At 44.8% G+C, this 27,897-nt stretch overlaps 1 protein-coding gene across 2 annotated transcripts in view; it reads left to right on the top strand.

The window, feature by feature from the left end:
• Positions 1 to 27,897, top strand: part of NDUFA10 (NADH:ubiquinone oxidoreductase subunit A10) — a 206,838-nt gene that overhangs the window by 104,550 nt on the left and 74,391 nt on the right. For both annotated transcript variants that reach the window (XM_050751546.1, XM_050751547.1), the window contains 2 exons: positions 1,519 to 1,604; positions 15,455 to 15,563. In XM_050751546.1, coding sequence (XP_050607503.1) covers positions 1,519 to 1,604; positions 15,455 to 15,563 — 195 coding nt within the window. The remainder of the gene's footprint in view (positions 1 to 1,518; positions 1,605 to 15,454; positions 15,564 to 27,897) is intronic.

Genomic DNA, 27,897 nt, shown 5'->3' on the forward strand with positions numbered 1-27,897 from the left:
TCCAGAGACACGTATGCACCTGTGTATATCTTCAGTTTGGCAAAGTTAGTTCCTTAAAGGATAATTACAAAAATGGAAGTAGAGGAAAATGGTTTCTTACATGGTACTGAGGCAATTGAACATCCATTTGTTAAAAAACAAGTTTTTTATTTTGTATTTTATGTATTAAGCATAAATTACTAAAACCAAAACAAGGTATAACAATTCTAGAAGAAAATACACATTTTAGGATCTGGTCTTGAAGTGTGAGTGGCGTCCGTGTAACAGAGAAGCTTTGCATAGTTGGCTGCTGGGATGACAAGCACGCTTCATTTGCCTCTCAGCATTGGGAGGATGAGAAGAGGGAGGTTAACTGAGCTTTTCTGCACAGAGAGGAGCATTCTCCTTGCAGAGGGAAGCCCTGCATTCTCGCCCAGGCTCTCCTACTACCAGTTGTAAAGTTCTTTTGAGACCTTGGTTTATTCTACTCAGACTGATTAAATTACATTTCATTTTCTCCTCGGCCTTCTGTTTCTGTTTTTAGAGTATTTATATACCTTTGAGAAACTGTTTAGGTGGCATGTATCTTAGCAGAAGAATAGTACATTTTGTCTCTTACACTATATTATTTGAGTTTGTTTTTCAATCTACTCAAATTCTCGAAACTAAAGAGGGTTCCTGAGTTTGGCCTGTTTTGAGGAAAGAATGCTTATGGAAGGATTACTCCTCTGGAAGGTCAGACTGTGCAGACAGCCAGCCTTGGGGCCGGGCACCTGGATCATTAGGTCTCTCTAGGAAATGGGTTTATATCTTATTCTTTTGTCATTTTGAGAGGCTGGGTTTTGCCTTTTAGAATGAACTTACTTGGGAAGAAATGAGTAGCCTGTCCTGAAGGCTGATCTTTCTCCCTAGTCTTGATTGTTCTCGCCTGTCCTGAAGGCTGATCTTTCTCCCTAGTCTTGATTGTTCTCGCCTGTCCTTGTTCTCCCAGCCTGCAGGGTAGTGTCTGCACTACTTCCTGATCCCTGAGTGTTAGCTAGGCAAGGCCATACTGCCATGCAACACTCAACCCCACCATCTCATTAAAGGTCAGCCAGCTTCACTTTCATTCTGACTGTTATGGTGTGATTCTTCCTGCTAGATATTCATAGCTTACAATGTATTAAAATGTTACCTCTTGGCCAGGCATGGTGGCTCATGTCTGTAATCCCAGCACTTTGGGAGGCTGAGGCAGGAGGATTGCTTGAGCCCAGGAGTTAGAGACTAGCCTGGGCAACATGGCGAGACCCCATCTCTACTAAGAATACAAACATTAGCCAGGTGTGGTGGCGGGCGCCTGTAGTCCCAGCAACTCGGGAGGCAGAGGTGGTCAGGTGGGAGGATTGCTTGAGCCCAGGAGGCCAAGGCTGCAGTGTGCTGTGATTGTACCATTACTTTCCAGCCTGGATGACAGAGCCAGACCCTGTCTCAAAAACAAGCTACTTCATTTACATTTCTAAAATGGGGTTCTCTGTTTAACCTGAATTTTTCCTGTCTTAGGTGGTAGAGGACATTGAATACCTTAAGTTCGAGAAAGGGCCGTGGCTCCAGCAGGACAATCGCTCTTTACACCACCTGCGATTACTGTAAGTGCATCTGTGTGGGGGCTGCTGCACGTGTGGGGTCTACTTGCATAATGGGGAAACTTAGGGAAATTTGAAATAATTACGTTTCAAGTTAGGTGTTAGCACGACCAACCAATACTTAGATGCATTTTCTCTTCCAAACAGCTCCTGAACCCCCTGGTCTGATACTTAATTTATTGAGTGCCATTATTAATTTAACAGGTATTTTGCTTCCACTATGTGCAACACCGTTCCAGATTTAAGGGATTTAAGTGTCAGATAAAATTCTTGATGTCTTTGAAAATGTGTTTTAGTGGGGGAGACAGAGTAAACAAATAGATGAAACTGTCAGGTCACAAAGGCCAGGGAGAGAAGTAACCCGGAGTAACACGGTGGTGAGTAGCTAGGGGTGACAAAGGGCCCGTCTTGGGACAAGGCCTAAGTGAGGCCAGGATTGGGTCCTGTGGGCTGTCGGGTGAGCAAAGGGCAGGGGCTCGGCAGGTGCAGAGGCTCTGAGGCAGGACTGTGGTGGGAAGGTGCACCCAGCAGCCAAACCAGTGTGGCTGGAACAAGTTGGGGGAGGGGAGGCCACGGCGGAAGGCGGGTAGGTCATGGTGCATTTGGTGGGTTTTTAATCTGATGAGATGAGATGCCATTTGGGGGTTTGAAGCAGAGGAGTAACACGATGTGATTTATATCCATTCAGCTATTGTGTGGATTCTTTGGTATCTATTAAATGAAAAACAAAAACTGTACCAATTCGGTAAGTTGAAAAAAAAGCTGCCTTCATCTACATCACTCTATTGAAACTGCTCCTGCCAAGAAGACGGCCTTGCAGCTCCAGATGCAGCAGACCCTTGTCTGTCTTCACGCTGCTCCCTGGCCCTGGAAGCTGCGCTGCGCCCCTCTTCTCCACTCCCTTCTCCTGGTTCCATGCCCCCCGACTCCCCCAGTCTGTCACTCCTCCACCAGCCACTCCCCCAGTCTGTCACTCCTCCACCAGCCACTGCCCTCTGGGGCCGGGCTCCCCTTTTGCGGTTCCTTCTGCCTGCCGCTGGGCTCTGGCAGGCACAGTGACCCGGGCAGGGTCTTGTCCGTTGACTTCGATTTCTTGAGGACATACCTAGTCACACAGCTGTGGATAGCATGGATACCACCGTAGGTCCTAGCCCAGACCTTTCCCCTACACACCCCGCAAATGTCCCCCGGGTGCCTCTTGCAGTGTCTCTGTGCACTGGCCTTCCCACCAGTGATCCCCAGCTCTGCCTTTTCTGTCCTGGCTGGTGCTGGCTGCCTGGGAATCTCACCCTGCTTGGGTCTCTCCTCTACCACCCACCCCAGCTGCTGCTCATCGCTGCAGCGCCCAGTGCCTGGCACAGGCCTCATATCCAGCGCGCACTCAGGAGATGCATCTGGAACGAGTGACTTTGATTTCTGTGTTCTTGGCCCTATGAAGCTGGTGTTCTTAGACCATTGGTGCTTACCTTCTTTTTCTGCCTGATGGGATATGAGTGATACAGTAGTCTCCTAGGATGACCAGAGGGATAGCTGGCTCATTGTACATGTCACTAAAAGTTCACTGATCAAAATGTAAACAGAATGTGTAATAAGTCTACTTCTGGCCAGGCAGGGTTCACGTCTAAATCCAGCACGTTGGGAAGCTCAAGTGGGAGGATTGCTAGAGCTCTGGAGTTCGAGACCAGCCCGGGCAATATAGTGAGACCCCATTTCTACAAACAATTTAAAAATTACCTGGGTATGGTGGCGCATACCTGTGGTCCCAGCTACTTGGGAGGCTAAGGTGGGAGGGTCACTTGAACCTGGGAGTTGGAGGCTGTGATGAGCTGTGTTCACGCCACTGTGCCAGCCTGGACGACAGAGACCTTGTCTCTCAAAAGTTTACTTCTGTTTTGATGTTTTTAGTATAGCATTAATAAGCAGAAAATGGATTTACATTAAAAAAAAAAAGTCATTCTACTTAGTTTGTTAATTCCTGCCACACTGTTAAAATGGTGTTTGCAAAATCAGTTTTCTAGTTAGTGGAATGGATACTGAAGGGTGAGTGAGGTAGGCATACTGTGGGGTCCTCATGTCAGACTGAGGAGACAGGAAGGGTCAGGTCAGCCCTTAGCTGGCTGTGTGACTTGGCACAAGTTACTTTATCTGCCTGTGCCTCCATATATAAGATTATGGCAGCCTAGAGTGCTAGGCTGTATGTATTGAAGGAAAAAACAAATATAAATTTCATATATTATATTCCATATATTCACTACTGTATAAAATAGTATTAATCTAAAAGTAGCCTACTGAAATGATTGGCTCTAGAAAGTCTTTTTAAAGGAATCTAGCACATCTTCCATTAGAAAGTAAAACAACAAAACCTGCTTGCTTTTTTTTTTTTTTTTTGAGTTGGAGTTTTGCTCTTGTTGCCCAGACTGGAGTGCGGTAGTGCGATCTCAGCTCACTGCAACCTCCACCTCCTGGGTTCAAGCGATTCTTCTGCCTCAGCCTCCTGAATAGATGGGATTATAGGCATGCGCCACCACACCTGGCTAATTTTTTGTGTTTTTAGTAGAGACGGGGTTTCGCCATGTTGGGCAGACTGGTCTCGAACTCCTGACCTCAGGTGATCTGCCCGCCTCGGCCTCCGAAAGTGCTGGGGTTACAGGCGTGAGCCACTGCACCGGCCTTCCTTGTCTTTCTGAGCCATTACTAGGAGATGGAATTAAAGCACAAAGCACTGCTTTTGGCCTCTGAATCAGTATTCTGCCTCCTGGAGACGATGGCCAGAGGTTACAGTGCCTGCTCCACATGGACAACACATCTCAGCCTGAGGGCCGTGAGTCCGCTGATTGATGGGGCGACTGACCAGAAATGAGAGGGGTCCTCTGAGATGTCTGAATGTAGAAGTTTCTCCGAGTCATTAAAGTCAGCTGATCATTCCCTGTGCAGCCGTTTTTGTGCAAAGTCAGTGTGTGCTTTGCTGTGAACTGTGGCAGGGGCCATCAAACATTGGTTCATTCCGAGTAATTTTAACTTTCGGACAGAGATACGTAGGTGATGGAGACCAAGAGGGGAAAATAAAAGTATATTTCTGAAAAGAAAATGATTGTTGTGATACCAGAGACTCACCATTTCATAACCCGGTCAGCCGGATCCCTTGAGAGGAACTCAGCCAGTCACCTGTCGCTGTGCCCCTGGGCAAGGGGCCTAACCTCTCTGAGCCTCTGTCTGCTTCTCGGAAAGCAGGGAGAAAATAGAAGCTGCCTCATAGGACTGTTGTGGGGATTCAGTGTGCGAATAATTTGAAAGGCTCAGAACAGTGTATATCGTAAGCACTAAAGTTGTAGAGACTATGTTATGCTGTTTGTGGTATATTACACTCTGATTGTAGATTCATTATGTGCTTACATTTCTCTGTTAATGTTTTTGTTCTTTAATCCTAAGCTTTTTTTTTTTTTTTTAACTTTTTAAGTAGTGTTTTTCTGATCTCAGAAATAATTTATATTATCCTCACTTCACGCATTATGGAAATCTACAGTGAAGTTGAAACCACATGCTGAGGACAACCGTGATGAAGATGCTATTCATATTTTTTTCTGTGCATGCGCCAGTGCAGTTTACTGTTTTGTTGTTGTAATCCAGATTCCCAGTGCGCCCCGCCCCTTGGTGGGAGAGCTGACCTGAGTGATGTGCCCCCCAACCTTGCAGGGTTGAGCGCCACGGGGCTTAGCACTGCCTTGTATATGTAGTTCTGTGTTGCTTAACAACAGGGATATGTTCTAAGAAAGGCGTCGTTAGGCGATTTCATCGTTGTGAAAACATCGTGGTGTGTATTTACACAAGCCTAGATGCTGTAGCCTGCACACCTAGGCGGTGTGGCGGAGCCTGTTACTCCTAGACTGCAAACCTGTGCAGCGTGGTACAGTACTGAACACTGTCGCCAGTTGTGACACAGTGGTAAGTGTTTGTGTATCTAAACATAAAAAATAAAATAGTATAAAAGATAAAAATGGTCCACCTGCCTAGGGCAGGCACCGTGAGTGGAGCTGGCGGGACTGGCAGTTGCTCTGGGTGAGTCAGTGAATGAGTGGTGGGTGAATGTGAAAGTCTAGGACATGACCGTACACTACGGTAGACTTTGTAAACAATGTACAATTAGGCTACATTAAATTTATATAAAAAGTTTTTTTCTTCAGTGAGAGATTAACCTTCACTTACTATAACTTTATAAACTTAAATTTTTTTTCTTTCTTTCTATCCTTATTCTAGAAGTATTTTCTGAGTTTTAAAATTACTTATTTTTACTTTTTAAACTTTTGTTGTTGTTGTTTATTAAGATACAAACACAGTGGCCTAGGCCTACACGGGGTTGGGAGCATCCACACCTGTCTCACTGGAAGGCCTTCACGGGCAGTAACACACATGGAGCTGTCACCTCCTGTGACAATGATGCCTTCCTCTGGATGCCTCCTGAAGGACCTGCCTGAGGCTGTTTTACGGTTACTTTTTTAAATAAGTAAGATGAGTACTTTAAAAATCACGATAAAATGTCTAGTATAGTAAATCACCTAAACCAGTAACGTGGTCACTGATGAGAATATCAGGTATTCTGTACTCTGCATAATTGTGTGTGCTGAACTCTTCCACGACTGGCGGTGCAGTAGGTTTGTTTATACCACGTCACCGCAAATATGGGAGTCACGCGTTGAGCCATGGCACTGTGACAGCTGCTGTGATAGGAAGCGTTTAGAGTCTTGTAGGACCACGTTGTGTATGTGACCTGTTGTGTACTGAAGCACCATGCTGTGCGTGACTGGAAACCGGCAGGAACCTGCCGCACTGTACAAACAACGTGGGTTTCACAGGAAGGCCACAGGAAGGCTCTGTCGTTCACTGTCCGTCAGTATGACTTTGTGAATTTGCCATCACGTTTCCATTTTCCCAATATTCAGCTTTAGCTGCAGCTGTCAGGTTCCTCGTAGGAAACAGAAGGCACATTTGACCAGAGAACAGAAGAGGGTTTAGTAAAGGAGCCATTGATGAAGAGCAGGGCAGGGTTGAGGAAAGCTGGGATGGTGAGACACCCCGGCCATCTACAGTGGGAAACTGGCGGGTGAGGGTAAGGGCACTGGGCTTTGGAGTCCAGAGCTGCTGGGGCTGCTGTGGAAGAGGCTGTCCAGCATCAGATGGAGCCCGAGGGGGATGGGGAACCCATATGCAGGGAACCAGCAGAACAATCATCCACCCAACTATACTTCATTGAAGTCAGAGGGCAGTAGAGCCCCTCTGATGCAAGGAGCCAGCCTCTGGGCACAGAGCACTTTGGAGGAAGGGTGGAGAGGAGATCTAAAGGGTCAGATGGACAACAGCCCCAGACTGTCCACCCAGGGAATGCAGAAGATGGTCAGCATTCACTGTCGTCCTCTGGCCAGAATGAAAATGTACGTCCCTATGTGGGACAGGGGCAGCCACCATGTCATTGTGCAGTGATGACCGTTCATAGTCTTGAGTTGGTCACCGTGGGTGTTTTTCATATAAAGTAGAGGGGGAGAGAAACAACCTGCCACAGAGTTCCTAGAGTCCCCGCTTCTGTGGCAAATTCGGAGACCCGAGTTCACTTTGGTGGCTTCCTTGGTTCCCACAGCCTCCTTCCCTCTGCAGGCAGCTCAGCTCCATGTGGGCCTTACCTGGTGCAGCATCCTGATCCTGTGTGCTGTGGGTTGGAGCCTTGGGGGCTGCCCTCTGTGGTAGCTGCCTGTGTCCTCTGTTCAGAATAAGATTCATCACTGTGAATGAGGACAGGTACACAGATCAATACAAAAAAAGACTTGTTGGACTCGGGAGAAATCCATGCACAGGCTCCCCAAGCTCTCTTCCTCTTGTGAGGGACACAGAGACACTGACACATGGATAGAGCTACTTTCTCTAGCAGCGAAAAATACAGTAACATATGGGCAGTATTTCTGCCTGGAAAGCCCTTTAGCTACTCAGCACCCATAATTTTTATTGGGGGCTGGTCACGTAGGAATCCTCCGCTTCACAACTATTCAGGTTCCAGACTCCCAGAAAGAAGGCGGGTATTCTCTGTAACTCCTGTCGTACCCTGGTAGGGCTGAGGTTGCTGTCCAGCCTCAGCATAGGGCACTTTTTAGAAGCTGAGTTTCCAGAAGCCAACCAAGGGCCAGCCTCGCAAGGAGGCCCTGGCAGAGACAGCAGCGTAGGCCTGCTCTGTGTGTGGCGAGGGAAAGGCTTTCTGAGAGTGCAAGAGCCGTGCTTCTGGCAGAAGAACTTCAGGCAGGGGAGGCAAATCCGTACCCAGGAAATGTGGTTTTTCACCATGGCCAGAGCCTGGGATTTTAACAAGACCGGGGTTTTGTAAGAGAGGGGCAAGGGAACCGAGTATAGACAAAATCGCATGTGAGTAGTGGTGAACCATGACACTTAGTCTGGGTAAGGAGGGAATTGAAGGAGGGAGGGGTGAGGGGACTGAAATGACAAAATGGTTGAGAGGCCAAAGGCATACCCTCTTGGAAGAGAAAGTCGGGAACAAAGGTTGAATATAGAATCAAATCACCTGTGGTTCTGCCGCCACAGTGCCAGGAGTGACAGTTGAATGCAGGTTCTTCCAGTTAAATGTGTGTGTGTGCATATATTTCTAAATATATCTTGCATGTATTTTTGTATTCTGCTTCCAATATATTGAGCATGTACCTGTTTTGTAAAACATTTTAAAATTTGATTTTTTCATGGCTCCCCATATAAGGTGCACTTACCATTGATTGAGATGCAAGTCAGGGCTTGGCAAACTGTTTGGCCTGTGGGCCAGATCTAGCCTTCAGCTGCTAAGAAGATCCTTACATTTTTAAAGGATTGGAAGGAAAAGAAAGGATTATGTGATGGAAACTGTATATAGCTCTCAAAGCCTGATATTTGCTATCCAGCCGTTTACAGAAAAAGTTTTGACCGCAGACACAGCATAATCCATTTACCATTGCTTTAAAATAAATCTCTTGGGTTATTTCAGTTTCTTCATGTTCCTAATACGGTAAAGAGCATGTTGTACCCCTTTTTGTTCAGTTTCAGGTTACTTAAGGTATAAAAGTGGTCAGAGTATATGAACGCATTTTACAGCTATTATGTTTTTGCAAAATGATTCTCCAGAATATGTGTACCAGTATTCTTACTTGTACCTGGTCCTCTGAATTTCCCTATACAGACAATATAATTAGACAAAATGCAAACAGAAACTTTCAATTTTGATACCAAAACAAGTATTTGTTTTACTTTGCATTTTATAAACACTGAACTTAAGTTTATATTTTTATTGGCTATTTATTTGCTCTTTGTGAATTTTCCCTTCATATTTAAGTTTTTCAGAGAACTAGGTTTTTGTTTTGATGATTTATGCAGTTGTTTTCCATTTTATTGATGTATACCCTAGTTTTATTATTTTCTCCCTGCTTTCTTTAGGCTTTTCTTACCTTCATTTTCTATCGATTCCTAAGCTTTTTGATTTTAGATCTTTTTTCTTTTCCAATATAGTCAGCCCTTTGTATCCCTGGGTCTGCATCCTTGGATTCAACCAATCTTGGATCAGAAATATTTGGGGGGAAAAAAAAGCCAATAAAAATAATACAGCAATAAAAAATAATAAAAATGTAAAAATGCAGTATAACAACTATTTACATAGCATTTACATTATATTAGATATTATAATACTTATAACTATTATTGTATTACATTGTTTTGGATATTATACATACTCTAGAGATGATTTAAATAAAGCAGCGGTGTCCAATCTTTTGGCTTCCCTGGGCCACATTGGAAGAAGAAGAATTGTCTTGGACCACACATAGAATACACTAACACTGACAATAGCTGATGAGTTTAAAAAAAAAAAGGCAAAAAAATTTCATAATGTTTTAAGAAAGTTGATGAATTTATGTCGGGCTGCATTCAAAGCTGCCCTGGGCGGATACAGCCGCGGGTTGGACAGGCTTCATTTAAAGTGCATTGGGGGTGGATGTGTGCATAGTTTATATGCAAATACTGTGTCATTTTATGTAAGGTACATTTATTAAGGTTTTATATGGCCAGTGTTTCCTATCTTGATGAGTGTTCCAATTCAGCTTGAGAAGAGTTTAGATTCTGCTGTTGCTGGAGGTACATAGTGTATTATCTTAGGTTATTATCCTCTTGAAGAATTGATTTTCTCTCGCTTTTACTGATCGTTTCCAACAGCAAAATGCCCTCGCTTTCCCTGACGTTTGTCCTTGTTTGAAGTCAGCTCTGTCTGAATTTAATAGAGCCACTCCAGCTTTCAATTAGTGTGGGCATGGTGTGTCTTTCTTCCTCTTCTATCTCGAGTCTTTAGTTTTCTCATAGGTAGTAAGTAGTAGTTGGGGCCTGTGTTTTAATCTACTCTGACAGTCTCTGTCTTTTGATTGCTGTTTGGACTATTTGCGTTAGAAGCGAGCGTGAGGATAATCAAGTTCCATTTTACCGTTGCTTTTCCCTGTTTTCTGTTTGCTGCCTGGGTTGTTTCTCCCTGCCTCTTTTTCTGCCTTCTCTGGATTTCATTGAGCATTTTATATGATTCTCTTTTATCTTTTCTCTTAACATATTGATTGTACTTTTTAAAAATGTTTGTAGTGGTTGCTGTGGAGTTTCCAGTATACATTTACAGCCCATCGAGGTCCACTCTGCGATGGCACTGCTGCTCCAAGGGGCTGGAGGTACTGATGGCACAGTCTTCTAGGTTCCTCCTGCTGTCACTGTGACATGGCTGCCATTCCTTCCACTTTTTTTTTTTTTTTCTTTGAGACAGAGTCTCACTCTGTTGCCTATCGCCCAGGCTGCAGTGGCATGATCTTGGCTCACAGCAACTTCCCCCTCCTGGGTTCGAGCAATTCTTCTGTCTCAGCCTCCCAAGTAGCTGATACTACAGGCATGCACCACCATACCTGGCTCATTTTTGTATTTTTAATAGGGATGGGGTTTTGCCTTTTTGGCCAGCTGGTCACAAACTCCTAACCTCAAGTGATCCGCCTGCCTCAGCTTCCCAAAGTGCTGGGATTACAGACGTGAGTCACTGCACTCGGACTCTTCCACTTTTTGTAAGCTGTAAAATCACTCAATTCGTTGTTGTTGTTGTTAGTCCAAGAAAGGCCATTGATTTTCAGTTTTTTCTTATTGGAAGGATGGAAGTTACAGCTTCCAGCCTTCACCATTTGGAGCTGAAGCTGGAAGTTCCGTCTTTGTTTTTTAAAACTGGTAACATTTTGGACTAGATGCCTATATTTGTATGTGTGTCTCTTTTAACTGCTCTATTGCAGCAGTCCCCAACCTTTTTGGCACCAGGGACCAGTTTCATTTCATGGAAGACAGTTTTTTCACAGACTGGAGCGGGGGTGGGGGGATGGTTTCAGGATGATTCAAGTGCATTACATTTATTGTGCACTTTATTTCTCTTATTATTACATTGTTATATATAATGAAATAATTATACAACTCACCATGATGTAGAATCAGTGGGAGCCCGAGCTTGTTTTCCTACAACCAGACGGTCCCATCTCGGGGTGATGGGAGACAGTGAGAGATCATCAGGCATTGGATTCTCATAAGGAGTGCACAACTTAGATCCTTTGTATGCACAGTTCACAATAGGGTTTGTGCTCCCGTGAGAATCTCATGGCACACTGGTCTGACAGCAGGCAGAGCTCAGGCAGTAATGCGAGCGAGGGAAATCGGCTATAAATACAGATGAAGCTTCGCTGCCTTGCTCACTCAGCTGCCGCTCACCTCCTGCTGCGTGGCCAGGTTCCTTACAGGCAGAGGTTTGTGGCCCGGAGGTTGGGGATGGGACCCCGCTGAACCGTGTTCTGCTGTTACGTCTGAAATCTCATAGTTAACAGTAGATGTCAACACAGCGTCTAGAAGGTGTTTCGGAAATAATTTGTCCCACAGCACTCCTGTGGGGCGGGACTCCCTCATTTTACAAGGAGGAGACCACAGCTCGGAGAGCTCGAGCCTGCCAAGGTTGCATGACTGTGTGTGGGACGTCTGACCTCTCGGGCTGCAGGAGATGGAGCTGCTGCTCTCTGCATCCTCTGTGCAGTCCTGTGCCCTGGGCCGCCTTGCCTTCCCTCCTGCCGTCTGGTCAGGCTTGAATCCTGGTGGAAGCTTCGACTCCTCCGTCACCCATAATCCTAGCTTGAAGCCTCCTTTTTCCCTGCTGACCCCCTTCTCCTAATCCTCCCCTAAGTCACACCCTGCAGGTCAGTGTGCCGCTTTCAGTGATTTCTCTCCCATGTCGCTAACACTTCTGCTCCCCTGGGGTGTAATCCCCTGGTTCTTGGTCTCTGTTCCTCTGCCTCTTTATTTCTTCATCCCACTCCCACCACGTTTATTTTTTTAAAAAGTCACAGTGACCCCGCTTTCTCTTTACTTGAATCTTTGTGTGGCCTATCTTCGTTTAGTCATAGATCCGAATTTCCTTTCCCAGAATTAATTCGGAATCCCAGTCTGCCCTGGTTCTGCGTCTTCCACCGGGATACCAGGTAATCTCCCAGGCTTTTCTTCCACCACCACCTGCCCAGTAATTACCTAGAAATCCTAGCGGTCTTTAAAGCTTGGCCGTAATCACCGTGTTTTCTCCCTGACACCTTCCCTTAACTCTTGTAGACTGTTACTTATATGAATGTATATGGTATCCTTGTTTGTTAGTATTAGCTACTGCTGGGCATCATATGACATCTCACAAACTTACCGAGACAAGGGATTTTGTCTGACTTGACCTCTCTGTGGTAACAGTGTCATTTTCTAAACACGGTGTGAAATGTGTGTTGATTCGATTCTGCACCGTTTGTGTAGTTATTTAGTTATGCACTTATCAGAGCATAGAGAAGGATCCTGTAATTCCCCCGTAGTGTATCAATTACAGCATTCAGTTGTTTTCATCTAGCTCACTATGAATGGTTTTGTCCTTTTTTCTCCTGATATTTTGCCTTTCTTCCTCCCCAAAGATGTTTCGTAAGTTTACAATATCAATTGTGTTTATTTTCATTTGAGTACCATTTGTCAATTGAGGGACTCAAGTGATAATTATGACCAATTTTCTAACATAATTATTGTAAACATGCCATTTACCAGTGACATTCATTTTATCCAGAACCTGACCAAATTATTGGTTTAGAACATTTCTGCACCATCTCAGTTACGTGTTGCCAGTGTCTAATTATGTGTATGTGTATAGCTATGCTTGTGCTGAGAGGCAGTAATTGTATTTTTCAGTCTTATTCATATCCACATCCCTAACTGACTGGCGCCTGCCTGGGCTGGTTTCGGTCCAGTCAGGACCTCCGACGACACGTCAGGCCTCCAGCTGTGTGGGCTCCTCGCAGACCATCGCTGCCTCTCCAGAGCCCAGAGCTTCACACCCACCCTCTTTTGCTTGATTGCTAAGAATTTTACATGACTCCTGGAGCACATCTTTTTAACATGAAATTTCAGTGCTACAGAAACTGTAGCATGTGAGTTTGGTATCAGAAGTACAGTGTTTCAGATAGAACTTTGCAATTCAGGAGAAACTGAAAAATAGGGTTTCGAAATGTTATAGGACAAAGTGCTGACATTCTGTTAATTGTGAAACAGCTTGAGTCATAAAACACAATTTACAATTTTATTCCTTTTTGCGTCTTCCTGCCTTACTCTTTTGTTTTAAAATATGTGACAGAACACCTCATATCGTAACCAAGCTCTAGTATATTTTATCTTCTTATTTAGACACTGACTTATGATATTAAAAGGATACGTTATCCTCAATCAGTTTTGAATTCTTCATAATGAAGCTAAGTGCTTTGTGAAGAGAATATTTTCTTTCACTGCCTTTTGCTTCCTGAGTCATAAAATGATTCCTTGTTTCTTTATTACTTAAATCTAGAAGTTTACTGGAGATATACCATAGACTCTTTCTAGTAGTCGTCATTAAGCTCATAGCAATAAATTGAAAGGGTAGTTTGGTTAGGTATAAATAAATTGTAGAATCATTGCAGCAGATTCTTTTTTTAATCTTCAAAAATAGTTGGAAGCGTACTTGTTAAAAGATTTTCTGGGGCTACATGTAATGTTGCCAAACTAAGCATAGATGGCGCTGTTGCTTTCTCTACTACACATGCTCCAGGCCACTGATTGCTTTCATATTTTCTAGCATTTTCTTAGGTTTTTCAAACTGTAAAGAAAACCATGTCACCTCCCTGCATTGATATTTGTTAACATTTAAAATATGAACTTCATTTTTAATTGGAATTTCTTATTGTGAGATCACTTCAAAAGTTATCCTTATATTTGAGTTAACAGTAAGAAGATACGTAGTTGTAGATTATTGACACATGCATGGAAGCGTTTAGATAGAATGCAAAAGGAAAGCTAGCAGCAGTTTCCTCTGGAGAGGGAACTTGTAGTCTTACAATTAATGCAGTCTTACAAAATATGGCATCTTTATGCCCTTCACACGCTTTCTGTTTTGCTTGCTTTTTAAAAAAAAATATTTGAATATCTTTTGGCAAGTAAAACCAACTTAATAGTAAAACTAAGAAAATGATCTTATCTGTAAGTGTGTACATTACAGCCATGTGCCTACCCGTGTGGAAACGCACATAAATACGCTTAGGAAAGCAAACGATCGTTGGTATCCTGGCAGCAGTTTCTTGGGGGGGGGGCGTTTACATTATTGGATCACCAACCATGTACGAGCGACACAGTTTTTACTAGGATGCTGCCGATGCTATACCTACCGTCCACTCATCTTCAGCTTGCCACAGATCCGCAGCTCTGTGGCTGTCTGTGAAAGCATGATTCATGGCTCCTGTGAGCCTTCGGTTCTGGTCAGGTTGTTCTGTTTGTGGGAGAGCCTACCTGGGTACCGTGGGGAATAGGCCTTGGGTTTACTTAGTGGACCTGGACTGTCTCACAAAGTCTGGCCGAGAGCCAGATACACTCACATAATTTCCATTTGAACCATTACAAATGAGAAACGTCTCCTGCTTTTATAACTCAGTAATGGGAATGTGGCTGTTGAAAATAATTATTTTCTTTGTTTTGAGCCCTTAAGAAAAGAGACTTTATTTTAATGTTTTTTTTTCCCCCCGAAAGCTCAAGAAATGCTTTTTATCTTTAAGTTTAGTGGTTATATTCGGACTATATTTAATTTAAAATAAGCAAATTGTAACAAAGTATAAATATTTTATCATTCAGCACAATGAAATGATAAAGCTAAGAGACTATCCTATGATTTGTGTATTTATTGGTGCCAAGAAAAGTGGAGAATTAAACCTTTTACAAGCCGTGGTACGACAGACCATCCTATGTCGGCCTCAGCGTACAGAACAGATCTGTAAGACACTGGCTGCAACTGCAGAGAGACTGAAGCTACTCACCGTTCCTGCCCCAAGATCCACTCATCTGGAAAATTGTTAATGGGGGCATGCTTTGTGTGTAGCACTGTCATATAACCATTTGCTTCTAGCTTTTGATTCCTGCTATTCCTGTGTTTAAAGCATACTTTGTCTCCTTTTTCTATGTCTTTTTCTACGGCATCCGTTCCCAGAAGGTCATCATTTGTAGGTACTGAGGCTTTTAAAAGATGCTACCACAGGTTCTGAGAGTAATTTTAAAAAGCAGCTCCAGATCGACCACGTGGTCTTTGGGAGGAAGGCTTTGCTTCTGGGATGACTGCTTGGCAACGAACAGCATTTATTGGAATGTATAGATTTTTTATATGGATGTTTTAAAAAAAATCAGACTTAAGCTGCTTTTATTGTATTTATTTTGATGGTTTGGTGTGATCCACATGTGTCTTATTTTTTTAGGGTTCAGGATAAGTTTGAGGTGCTGAATTACACAAGCATTCCTGTCTATCTCCCGGAAATCACCATTGGAGCTTATCAGTCTGATCGTGTCTTGCATCAATTCAGAGCGGTAAGACTGTGGAAATGGAGAAAGCTGGCTGGGGGTTGAGTCTGCAGCACCTGGGGACACTGTAGTCACTTCTCCAGAAAGGAGTTTTTGTTGTTGTTGTTGTTGTTGTGTTTTGTTTGTTTCAGTGAAGGAGCCTCTTTTTCGTTGAAATAATTCTCCCTTTTCCCCGTATTTCTGTATGGGAAGCTGGGGAAGTCCTCAGATGGCAGCCCCAGAGCAGAGATGTTCGTCATCAGGCATATTATCTTGATAGGGGAACACTCTGTTCATCAGCTATTATGTCACTTTCTTTACTGTCAGGCGTTACTTTTGGTCTTGTCTTACTCTGTCTGTAAATAATGAGGGTTCCATTCCTGCAGAAGGCCCTTAGGCCATATGGGAGGGCATAGGGAGGGCAGGCAGAGCTTGGGACAGACAGCGAGGGTGGAAGTTGGTAGGGGCAACTGTGTCATTGATCTTCTTATCCAATTGCCATACCTTCTTAGTGAGTTATTTGTTGTGGCAAGATTCCATTGGTTAGAGGCATGTGTAAGTTTTGTTGGGAACCGGCGGGTGAGTTGCAGCCTGCGCTGCGAATCCGATGTCAGTGGACTGGGAAGAACACGATCCTTATCTGTGGCAGTGGTGGCTGTGGTTTGTTATGGGTAAATGTGAAATAGTTGTATTAAATCAGAACTCCAGGCTATGCCTTCAACATGTAGATGAGTTGAAATCTAAATTTTTTTGCATTCCTCTGATTGTCCGAGTTGATACCAGCAAATTGCCTGGAGAACCCACTGAAAGTCTGAGTAGATCCCCTTGCTTTCTTTCTTACTCGAGGTACTTGGCATTTTCTTTTAAGTAAATTTTTTGGATTGTTTTGGAAGTGGTTTTTTTTTTTTTTTTTTTTTTTTTTTGAGACGGAGTCTGGCTCTGTCGCCCAGGCTGGAGTGCAGTGGCCGGATCTCAGCTCACTGCAAGCTCCGCCTCCCGGGTTCACGCCATTCTCCTGGCTCAGCCTCCCGAGTAGCTGGGACTACAGGCGCCCGCCACCTCGCCGGGCTAGTTTTTTTTTTTTTTTTGTATTTTAGTAGAGACGGGGTTTCACCGTGTTAGCCAGGATGGTCTCGATCTCCTGACCTCGTGATCCGCCCGTCTCGGCCTCCCAAAGTGCTGGGATTACAGGCTTGAGCCACCGCGCCCGGCCTGGAAGTGGTTTTATTCAGTGTGAGGATTTGGGGAAAACACATAAAACCGTAAACATATCTCTCAGAGGCACTGGCGGTTAATAATCTGTGCACACCTCCTTCTGTCCTTGTATACGTGTGAGTGCATGTGCCATTTCTCCCTCTTTGAGTGGGGCTCTGTGGATTTGCTTCCCTGGCATCATTGCTGTAACTGGTGCCTTGCTTGCTGCTCTTATGTAGGCCAGAAAACCCACACTTGGTGTTGGTTCCCCGTGTCTGCTTTTGTGCGTGGCCAGGTCCTGTTGAGTCTGTTTCACAAGTGGCTTCACTTCTTCCTGTTGACATCCAGGCTGCCATCATTCCCACCTGAGCTTGTATGGCAGCTTCCCCTCCGGTCTCCTTGGGTTTAGTCTCTGCCCTCAGTCCTTCTCCAGTAAGGCAGAAGCAGCCACGATCTCAGTGCAGAACCCACAATCTCAGTCCTGTGCCTGAAGTCCTTCCTCTCCTGTGGGAGGTGTGTTAAAGTCTGCCGCTCTGTAGATTTGTGCCTCCTTTCCGTTCTGTCTCCTTTCCGTTCTGTCAGATTTTGTTTCTTTTTTGTTTTAGGGCTGTGTTATTAGATGCATACAAATTTAGAATTGCATTGTTAGTAGAGTCACCCTTTTCATTATGATATTTTCCTCTTTACCTTTAGTGGTGGTTCTTATTGTAAAGTTTATTCAATATTTATGTAGCATCTGAAACTTTCTTTTGGTTAGTATATGCATGATGTAACTTTTTCTATGTCCTTTACTTTCAACCTTTCTATGTCTTTATATTCAATGTGGTTACCTTGTAATTTGCAGTTATTTAAAAAATTTGTATTAGTCTGAATATTTGGAATATTTATTCACATTTAATGCAATTACTGTTTGTAAATAGCTTATCTTACTGTTACATATTTTTTCTACCTGTTCTATGTATTTTTTTCTTTTCTGATTAAGTTTTTTTCTTTATTCCATTTACCCCCACCTATTTCCCTACCAGTTATCATTTTAATAGCTTTTTGTGACTAACCTGATAATTAAAATATTTATCTTTGGTTTAATGATGTTGAAGATCAATTAGCTTTCCAGTTCCAGAGCAGAATTACCCACTCTTGTGTTTTGCATGATCTCTGTCGTCTTAATTCTCCGTACGTGTTAGCCCCACAGACGTTTGCGACTGCTCTGAGCGGTGCTCGGCAGCTCTGCCTGTGCATTTGCCCCACGGCCACCCGCCCCTTCCCTGGGCGCCGCGCCTGTATGTAGCATCCTTGGTCTTCTGCCTGAAGAATTTTTTGCGAATAATAAATTCTCACACTTACTATTTAAATGGTCTTTATTTGATCATCATTTTTACCTATTTTATTTATTTTTTTAAGTTTGGAACGTTCCAAACTTAAAAATTCCTCAATTGGAATGTTCCAAACTTAAAAAAAAAAAAGAAAAGGAAAAATAACTTTTCCTGAATCATTTAAGGTAAATTATTAACATAATGCTCTGTTATCTTCAAACACCTGAATGTGACGGTTCGCAGAAGGTGGTGTCTGCACCAGGATCGTTTGAGCTGCTGTTGGGAATGCAAGTTCTCAGGTTTCAGTCCAGGCCTCCTGGATTAGACACACAGGGGATGGGGCCCAGAAATGTGTTTGAGTGAGTCCTCCTGTCAATATATAGTGCCCGGTTTGAGAATCATGGCTTGAATGTGTAATTCTCACAAACAAGAATGTTCTCCACAACCCCAGTACAGCTGTCAGAGTCAGGAAATGAGCGTCACGCGCTACTGCTGTCTGATCCACAGGCCCTCTTCATGAGCAGTCATTTATCCTAGCCGTGTTCTTCTGAGCAAGAATAGCCAATCCAGGGTGATGGCTTGCATTGAATGGTTTCCTCTGCTAGTCTCTGTGAATCTGGTTCAGTTCCTCAGGCTTTTCTTGGCATTCAAGACCTTGACATTTTTGAAGACTACAGAACGGTTACCTTGCTGAATATCCCTCAATTTGGTTTTGAGGGATATTTGGCATATGGTTCCCATTTGTCCCACCACTGTTTTTGTTACCTTTGTTACTTGTTAAGGTGGTGTCTTCGCTATAAAGTTATCTTTTACTCTTATTATTTAGGATTTTGAGGGGAAGTACTTTGAGAATATGTAAATGTCCTCTTCCTCATCAAACTTTCACTCAGTAGTTTTAGCATCCGTTGATTTTTCTTGGCTAAATTATTACTATGATGATTGTCAAATTGTAATTTTCTGTTTCTGTCATTCTTTCTATATGACCAGGTAGTGTCCTGCTAGAAGCAAATATTTTCCCTTCTCCCCATTTATTTATTCACTGATCTCCATATATCACTATGGACTCGCAGATTCCTGTTTATTCAGATACATCGATACTTGTTTCTGTGTTTCTCTCTATTTGTTGAAAACCGTGAATACACACCAGTGTCTCCAGTTCCAGTGCAGCACAACAAGGTTCATTTTAGTGCTCTCCTCATCCATGTCCTTCTCAGATGAGGAGAAACCCGGCCCCCGTGATCTCAGTGTCTTTACCTGCCGGAATTCCGCAGGGCGTAACTTAGTCTCCTGTCTCTGCTACTATGGCGTCCCTAATCCCTGCCACCCAGGCAGGTGCAGGTATTCTCCAGTCCTGCAGAACAGCTTTCCATTTGAACCTGAAGGAAGAAAGGCTGTCTTCATTCCTGCAGGTTGGTTTCATTGGGTATTGAGTTTTAAATTGCCCATATTTTCTTTCAGTGCTTCCAAACTTTGCTATTTTATACTTCTGGCTTTTGTGTTTCTAATGATAGTTCCTCTTCAGAAGATACTTCTTATTTCTTTGACAGCTTTTTTCTCCTTCTTTTTTAAAGAGATTTTTCTGACTTGGTTTCATGCATTTATACTCTCTGGGGTGTGTGTTGTGTAAGTAGGTGTGCATGTGCGTCTGTGCTTGCTTGGCCTGAGGTTCATATGCGTTTATACTCTCTGGGGTGTGTGTTGTGTGAGTAGGTGTGCATGTGCATCTGTGCTCACTTGGCCTGAGGTTTGTATCTATAACTCTTTGAGCCTTTGGCTGGTGTTCATTGTCTGTATCACTTTTTTTTTTTTTTTTTGAGACAGAATCTCACTCTGTCACCCAGGCTGGAGTGCAGTGGCGCGATCTCAGCTCATTGCAACCTCTACCTTCCACGTTCAAGCGATTCTGCTGCCTCAGCCTCCTGACTACAGGCATGCGCCACTATGTCCAGCTAATTTTTTGTGTTTTTAATAGAGACAAGTTTTCATCATGTTGGCCAGGCTAGTCTCAAACTCCTGACCTGAGGTGATCTGCCCGCCTCAGCCTCCCAAAGTGTGTCTGTATCGCTCTTGCCGCATTTTCTGTCTGTCTTTACCTCCCACAGTGTGTCTGTATTCCTCTTGCCATGTTTTCTCTCTGCTCTTTCTGGTTCCAGTCGGTCATATGTTGGTCCTTTTCACCATGCACCATGTTCTTCATGCATCTGCTCCTTTCTGTATTTCTCATCCTGTTTTTTTGTTTTTGTTTTTGTTTTTTTGTTCTTGAGTGTGCATCAGCCTAGATGTGTTCTTCTTAACTGCCTTTCAAGTTACTAATCATCCTTTCAGCTCTTCCTAATCGGTTGTTAGACCTGTATTTCTTATATTTGAGTTTCGAATTTTCATCCTGGTTTGTTTTTGATTCTAGAGTTTTCATTCTTTTATAATTTCAAGTTTACTGCTGAAATTATTTTGTCATCTAATTTCTTAAACGTATTCATCACAAAGTTACACAGAATTATGTGATAATTGCAGTATCTGTGTCTTTTGTAGGTCTGTGTGAGTGGTCTGGTCCCTCATGTTTGGTTTGGGGTTGTTGAGTCTTGTTGTTTGGTGGCCTCATCATTGGTGTTTTGTTGTTTTCCAGTGGCAGTCATTTTTTGTGGAGACTTTGCCTGGAGTTGTCTCACTCTGGAGAGGATGTGCTTTACCATCTTCTGGCAGGCATGGAAGTCAGGGCAGGTCCCCTGAGAGCATTCAGGAAGCAAGCTGATGACACTGAGCTTCCGTTTTGTGGGGCCTGGGTGTTTCCAGCTTGCCCTTACTGAGAGGCCGTTTTTGCCGGGGTCCTTTCTTTTTGATGGGTCCTGAACTGCATGTTTGGCCCCACAGTGCACTCCCGCTGCTGAGAGCTCTGCCGGACTTCTTAGCCCCTCAGCTCTGCTGGTGGGACTGGGGAGCACCTCAGGGAGGGGAACGATGCCACCTGTACAGCCCAGCTGTTTTTGTTTCTTCTGTGGACATTGGCATCCAGGGCCCTCCCTGCCCTGTTGCCTTTACAGCCTGATGTTGCCTTTGTAGAGTCCTTTTCTACATTGTCCCCTGTTCGGTTGTTCAGGAGGGGAGGGTTGGTCTGCATGACTAGTCCACCAGCTAGATGTGTTAGCCGTTTTAACCAGTTACATGGAGAGTTCACCTAGCAGTTTTTCATCACTGTGTTTTATGTGGTTTTGTCTGCTTTTCAGTTTGTGAGCATTGAAGAGAATCTAAGAGAATCTATGATATTGGGCTTGTGGTTTGAATTAAATGTTTAGAAATGTTAAAATTTTGAATCGTATTTACATGACTGGGGAAATCTGATTTTTAAATTTCTAAGCATTTAAAAAAATAAACGAATGTTTAGAACAGTTTTAGATTTACAGAAAAATCGTGAAGGTAATAGTGAGCTCTCATATCTCACATCCAGTTTCCATTTTATTAACTTCTGTTAGTGTGGTACGTTTGTTATAATTAATGAATTAATAATACTTACTGGGTTTTTTGGTTTGTTTTTTGTTCTTTTTTTGGAAACCAAGGCTCACTCTGTTGCCCAGGCTGGAGTGCAGTGGCATGATCTTGATTCACTGCAATCTCCACCTCCCGGGTTTAAACGATTCTTGTGCCTCAGCCTCTCAAGTAGCTGGTATTATAGGCACCTGCTACCGTGCCCAGCTAATTTTTGTATTTTTAGTAGAGATGGGGTTGCACCATCATGGCCAGGCTGGTCTCAAACTCCTGACCTCAAGTGATCTGTCCGCCTCGGCCTCCCAAGTGTTGGGATTACAGGTACGAGCCATCACATTCGGCCCTTATTGTTAACAAAAGCCCACACTTTGAGTCATTCAGATTACCTTAGTTTTTCCCTAATATGCTTTTTCTGTTCCAATATCCCATCTAGAATATCACACGACATTGGATCCTCATGTCTCCTTAGGTACCTCTTGGCTGTAACATTTTCTCAGATTTTGTTTTTAATAAGGAGTGCTGGTGAGGTATTTTGTAGACTCTCCCTCAACTGAGGGTTGTCTGATGGTTTTCTAGCGATTAGACTGGGCTGTGTGTTTTGGGGAAGAATCTATAGAGATGAAGCATCAGGAGCGCTTGCTGTCAGTGCGACCTGGCACCCTGGCCCTGACCGTGGGCTCCTGGCTGAGGTCGTGCTTGCTGGGTCTCCACTGGAAGCTGCTCTTCCTCTTTCCAGAAAGCCTCATGCACACCACAGCCTTTATGTTCCTCTGTTGAGTAAGAATTGCCTGACTATTTAGAGAGTTTTGTTTAAGGAAATTCAGTTGCTTGATATTAAAAAATTATCAGTTGAATTTAAATAGTAATAAATAGTAATGACCATTTCTGTAAATTCATAAAATTCCTTTTGTCCATCAGAGACACCAGCAACAGTTCTCATTGCATTTCCTTCCGGAGACAGCATTGTGGGGATACCTGGAGGTGAATGAACAAAGCTCCTCTGGGTTTCACGTGCAGCTGTTTCAGATCTGGGAAGGTTTGTGGCTTCTCACAAAAGGCTCTCTGCACGGGTTGCAGGGCTGCTGTTTAGATTGGCTTCTCTGGGCACTAGGGAAGCCTCCCTCCCTTGGGGTAGTCCCCTCCCTCCTGAGCCTGTGCTCAGGGGGCCCCTCAGGGAGCTTCATTCTGACCTGAGTGACTTCGGTAGAGCCCTTAGCAGACAAGGAATGGAATACCGAAATGTCTTGTGTGAAGCCTTCTGTAAGTGTGTCTCCTTGCACACACCCCTGAGAGTGCAGGCCTTCCCCTGGAGCAGGAGGAGATGGAGGGTTTTTATTTCTAACAAAAGGCCCCACCCTGGCGAGAGTGGCTTCCTTTTATCTGGCCATCTGACAGACAGCTTGTGCTAGCAGCGATTTCCGTCAGATGCTGAGGGGAAAAAACAACTGTTGCACAAAAAACACATTAAAAATCAAACCCTAACTATAAAACCCATTTTCTCCAACTCTTTTCCTTCCTTTGGAAACAAATACTCGTGGTGTACTAGGAAGGGAAATGTTCATGAAAATGGAGTTTCTTTTGAATCATTTGTGTTTCAGGTTGCCTTCGTCTCATTCCTGTCTAGTTCAGCTGAAGACAACAGGCATAGCTAGAAAAATGGAAAGTGTGTAGGAAGAGAGAGGGCCCGGAGACAGGAATGTGTGCAGGTGGAGGTGTGTCTGATCTCATCAGAACAGACAGAGAACATACCAGAGCCAGGAGCCTTCAGTCTCTGACACCTCAACTCGCAGAGGCCACCGGGCAAGGACAGCTGAAGTTGTTTTTAGTTGGGTCACAGTTAGAGGTTCTGAGGTTTAGCAAGAATTATTGTGAAGTTTGAATTGCTAACAAAATTAAATGCTGTTTTCCATAATTACACATTGGAAAAAGAAACCGTAAATACAATCAAGACAAGAATCAAGTTTTTTAGAAAAGAGTTCAGGTTTTGCTTTATGAAAATTGCAAAAGACAAGTAACTGAAGGAGAGTAAAGTCAGCCTTTGTCAGAGACGAGGTAAACAGAATTGCCTCTTCCTCACCTTGCAGCTGGGGATCCCCTACCCGCAGTGGGCTGCGCAGAGTGAAAGAAAGGGTCCTGAAATGCTTCTCACCGGTCTTTGGAGGTGAGGAGACCTTCTTATCGGTCTTCAGGTACACGCGTCAGGTCACTGGTTTGCTGCAGGGGAGCAAACAGCATTCGAGGACATTCCACAGAGAACGTGTGAATATTACAGCAGAAGGTATTTGGCGGCCAGTTATTTCCGGGAGCAAGTGGAGGCCATGGATGCCTTTTCATGTCAGTGGTTCCTGGAAGCCCATTACCTTGGTAGGCAGTTTCTCGCTTTCTGGGAGCCTTTTTTTTTTAATCTTAAAAATACGTGTTTTAGCCAAATTCTGTCACCAACATGAGAATTTCTATAATCCCAATTAATGTTACAAAAATAATAAAATTACTAAAACTATGTCTTATACTTTCATGAGAAACTTAAAACATACTTGCACTGTGCTTCTATAAATAGGTGGTCTGTGTGTTGTAACACGCCCAGGACGTTGCATGCGTATTTTATGGTGGGTATTGTCCTTGTTGATACTTGGAGGTTAGGAGTTATTAGGTAGCACTTCTGATTCTTGGGAAAGGAGTAATGCTTTGACCTTTATTCTTTAGAGTAAGGATTATAGTCTTCGTTTTTCTTCCAGGATTTTCATGATTTTTCTGACTTTAGTGTTTTTGCAGTTTTGCAAGATGGGTCTACATTTGAATTTTTCTTTATGTGCTATTTGCGTCTTGTTGGTAGGGTCTTATTCCTTGCTGGTAATTCCCGCTTGCTTCTCTTTCTGTGGACATTGTAAACCTAGTTACTTTATGCTCTGTCTCTGGAGTGCTACTCTGGACACTGTTTGATCTTGTTCGTTGTTTCTTCTTCTCACCCATGGTGACTTCTTTTCTTCTCTGTGTTGGAGACTTTGGGTGCTGAGCTTCTGCCCCGTGGGTCTCCATCCGTGGGCATTTGGTGAGAGTGGGTCCCTCCTGAGTCAGGCTGCCGGATGAAGTACAGGATGCCAAGGTAAGCTTGAATTGAGAGCAGCTAGTATTTTAGTATAAGTATGTCCCAAGGATTTTACCCGGGTATCCTATATGATTCCCAGTCCTGGCAGCCTACTCCTGAAAGGACCCTTTGCTGCTGCCAGGCCGCAGATTCCTGAGGAGCAGGGAGGGATTGATGGCACCTTTGTTGCTTGTGGTATTCCAGGCCCTGGAAGTAATGTGAATTTCCACCCTTGAACCTGTGTGGGGACAAGCTCTGGTTACGAATTCCCAATGGAGGGTGGTTTCACCACTGGGTGCCAGCTGGGGTCTCCTTGCTGTCAGGGGGCCTTCTCCCCGCACGGAGGGCGTGGCCCTTCAGGAGTCCCCTCACAGGGATGCCAGGCCGTGTCTTGTGGCTCTCCCCGCACGGAGGGCGTGGCCCTTCAGGAGTCCCCTCACAGGGACACCAGGCCGTGTCTTGTGGCTCTCAGCAGCTCTTAGGCGTCCCCAGGGCTCTGCGGCTTCAGCTCACCACTCTGGCTTTTCCACTTGCTCTTCGTTCTCAGCCCCTTGTGATTTCTTGGGCAGCTCAGCAATACATGTAGAAGCATTTCCAGAGGTTTTTATATCAAGAGGTTTTTCAGCATATTAGGGCTGCTGTTTTGCTAGAAATGGAAGCCTCCCCTATTTTTCTTTATATTTGGAAACCCTGTTTTGGTGCTGGTTCTTTCTGTAGCCATTCTGTGGAGGGCCTGTCTGAATTAGAAAGTCTACATTTTATATACTCAATAGGTATTTACCCAGTGAACAATCCCCCAGAATGCAGGTTTGATTAAATCCCCAAACCCGAAGGCACAGAAGGGAAACCTGGCTGATCAAAGAATTCTTGCCTTTTAATTTAATCAGAGTTCTATCCTGGGGATAGAGTCAGGCATCTTGGGAGCGCTAAGGTAGTAGGAATGACAGTTTACCCCAATACCTGCTGCCAAGCCTGACATTTCAGACCCCCTGCCCGACAGTGTCATCTCAGTGTCCTACCACTTCTGCACTTAGCCCTGAGCATATCTTTATCATGCCAGGCACTGTTGCAAGCATTGGGGCCACACCCGAGAGTGAAGCCAAGCCCTGCCCTCGTGGAGCTCACCTCCTAGTGGGCAGGGAGAGCAGATGATAGACAGACAGGTAACAGGGCGCCAGGGTCTTGGAGAAAGCACAGCCGAGGAGGCTGCCCTGGAGAGAGGTCTCAGGCACCTGACGCAGGGGACTGAGGGATGTGGGGGTGTAGGGGAGCAGGCGCTGCAGGGGAGTGAGGGATGTGGGGGTGTAGGGGCAGGCGCCCCCTGGAAGGTAGGAACAGGTGGACACGTTCTGGAGCTAGAGAAGAGCCCGTCATGGTGAGGTGTGATGCAGGTGGGGTGAGCTTGAGCAGGGAGTGAGTTGAAAAGGCAACAGGCCAAGGTCAGCCGGGGTCCGCAGCTGCCGCGGGGACCTCAGTTCAGCTGTACTCCTGGTGAGGTGGTGGCGTTGGCATGCCGGAGAGTGGCAGCATCTGGGTTTCAGGTTCAAAGGGTTGCTCTGCTTGCCATCTTGAGTTTCAACTGTGGGGCAAAGGCAGAGGGCCAAGGCGGTCAGGGCGGATCCTGGTGGTGCAGGTGAGGGTGCTGGTGCCATGGGCTGGGGCCCTGAGAGTAGGCATCATCTCTTTTCCCAAGAGCCCCGACTTACCAGAGGCATTGTCGCTCCTCCTTGCCCAGCCAAGTTGCTTCTTTGCTGTTTAGGTTTTCAGAATGAAGCAGACTGTTGCTGAAGGATTCCAGTAGAGGGAGTCAGGGAGGAGGTGCAGGGTGGGGAGCGAGCTCTGAGGGCCTGGTGGTGGCCTTTCCTCACCGGGCGGTGGAGCGCTGGGCCTCTGCCGTGTTGCCTCTCCTGCAGAGTTGTGTGTGTGACTGGAGGAAAGGGGTGGAGCGAGTTCCCCCAACTCTGGGGTCTTGCTATAAAGCGCATTAGAGACAGGTAGGGGCAGCTGGGTGGGGTGGGGCTCTAAGATAGGAATTTGCCATTTGTAACAACAGGACTTTGGTATAAAGGCTTTAGTTTGGGAATCCCAGGCATACTTCCTCATGGATCTTTTCCTGACCCTTATGTTTAATTTACTGATGGATGGATGAGCCCAGAAAGGGTTACTCAGGAGAGCACTTCTCAGGGAGTGGTGTGATGCTGGGGAAGCTTGCCCACCCTGTGTCTGAGCAAATTTCTGAAATCTGTTTGGAGCTTATACATTGAAACAAAGCCGTTATTCTAACTTTCATATGAAAAGAGTTCCATGTCTTTTAAGACACTTTTTATTAGAGCTCAAATTCTTTTACAAGCAGAAACTCCTTTTTTAGGTTTCTAAAAAGCATACAAACAGTGGGAAGACAGAATTCTTCCCCACATCACCTACAGGTGGTTCGCCCACACCTATTTCAATAGACCTTATTTTAGCGACTCACCTTTATCAAATGGTTCCAAAGTGTTTCAGCCTAGATTTAACAGAACAGCAGCTCTTCCTTTTCAGACTCATAGTTTTCATAACATTTAATTAAATTTTGTAATTGCAGTGACAAGTACAACTGGCATCGCTGCTGGGAAACAGACCACTGACTCATACCACTTGGTGGGAGGGATAAAAGTGCCTGTGGTCCAGCGGGAGCAGATCCTGCCACTTGGTGTGCTGTGTAAGCTGGCCTGTGAGTGGTCCAGTTAGGGTTGGTCCAGGGGAGCTTTCTGCTGAAAGGAGGAGGAGCTGGTGAAGAGGACTAAGCTTGTCAGAGTGTTAGGAGGCAGGCCAGACCCATGGGCCCTGGGTACCAGCAGAGGAGCCTGTAGAGGGGCCTCAGTGTCTTTCAGAGGCTGCAGGAAGGTCAGGGGTGGTGAAGGCTGACCACGCCCAGGATACTGCGTTGATGACCAGGTCATAGGTGAACCTTGAGAAAAGTGTCAGGAGACTGGTGGGAATTAGAGATTCCATCTTCTATAGCTTGTTATTTTGTCTTGTTTTTAAGGGCTAAGGCATTCTCAGTGTGTTTATAGACAAAAGGGTAAGTGCTTGTGGAAAGAGAGAAAAAACGCAAGAGAGGAATGGGACCGTTGATGGAGCAGGGATCCCAGAGGCGGCGGCGGGGGGCCCCTCTCGGCTCATCAGAGATCCGAGTTCACCAAGCAGGCATGGCCAGGCCAGATCACCGCTCGTTTCATAGGACCCCAACCTAGTCTGCTGAGGGGAGGTGGAGGGATGGGTGAGGGCTCTTTCCTCCCATGGGGAGACA

The sequence above is a fragment of the Macaca thibetana genome, chromosome 12 (genome assembly GCF_024542745.1).
Source record: "Macaca thibetana thibetana isolate TM-01 chromosome 12, ASM2454274v1, whole genome shotgun sequence".
In the NCBI taxonomy this organism is placed as follows: Eukaryota; Metazoa; Chordata; class Mammalia; order Primates; family Cercopithecidae; genus Macaca; species Macaca thibetana.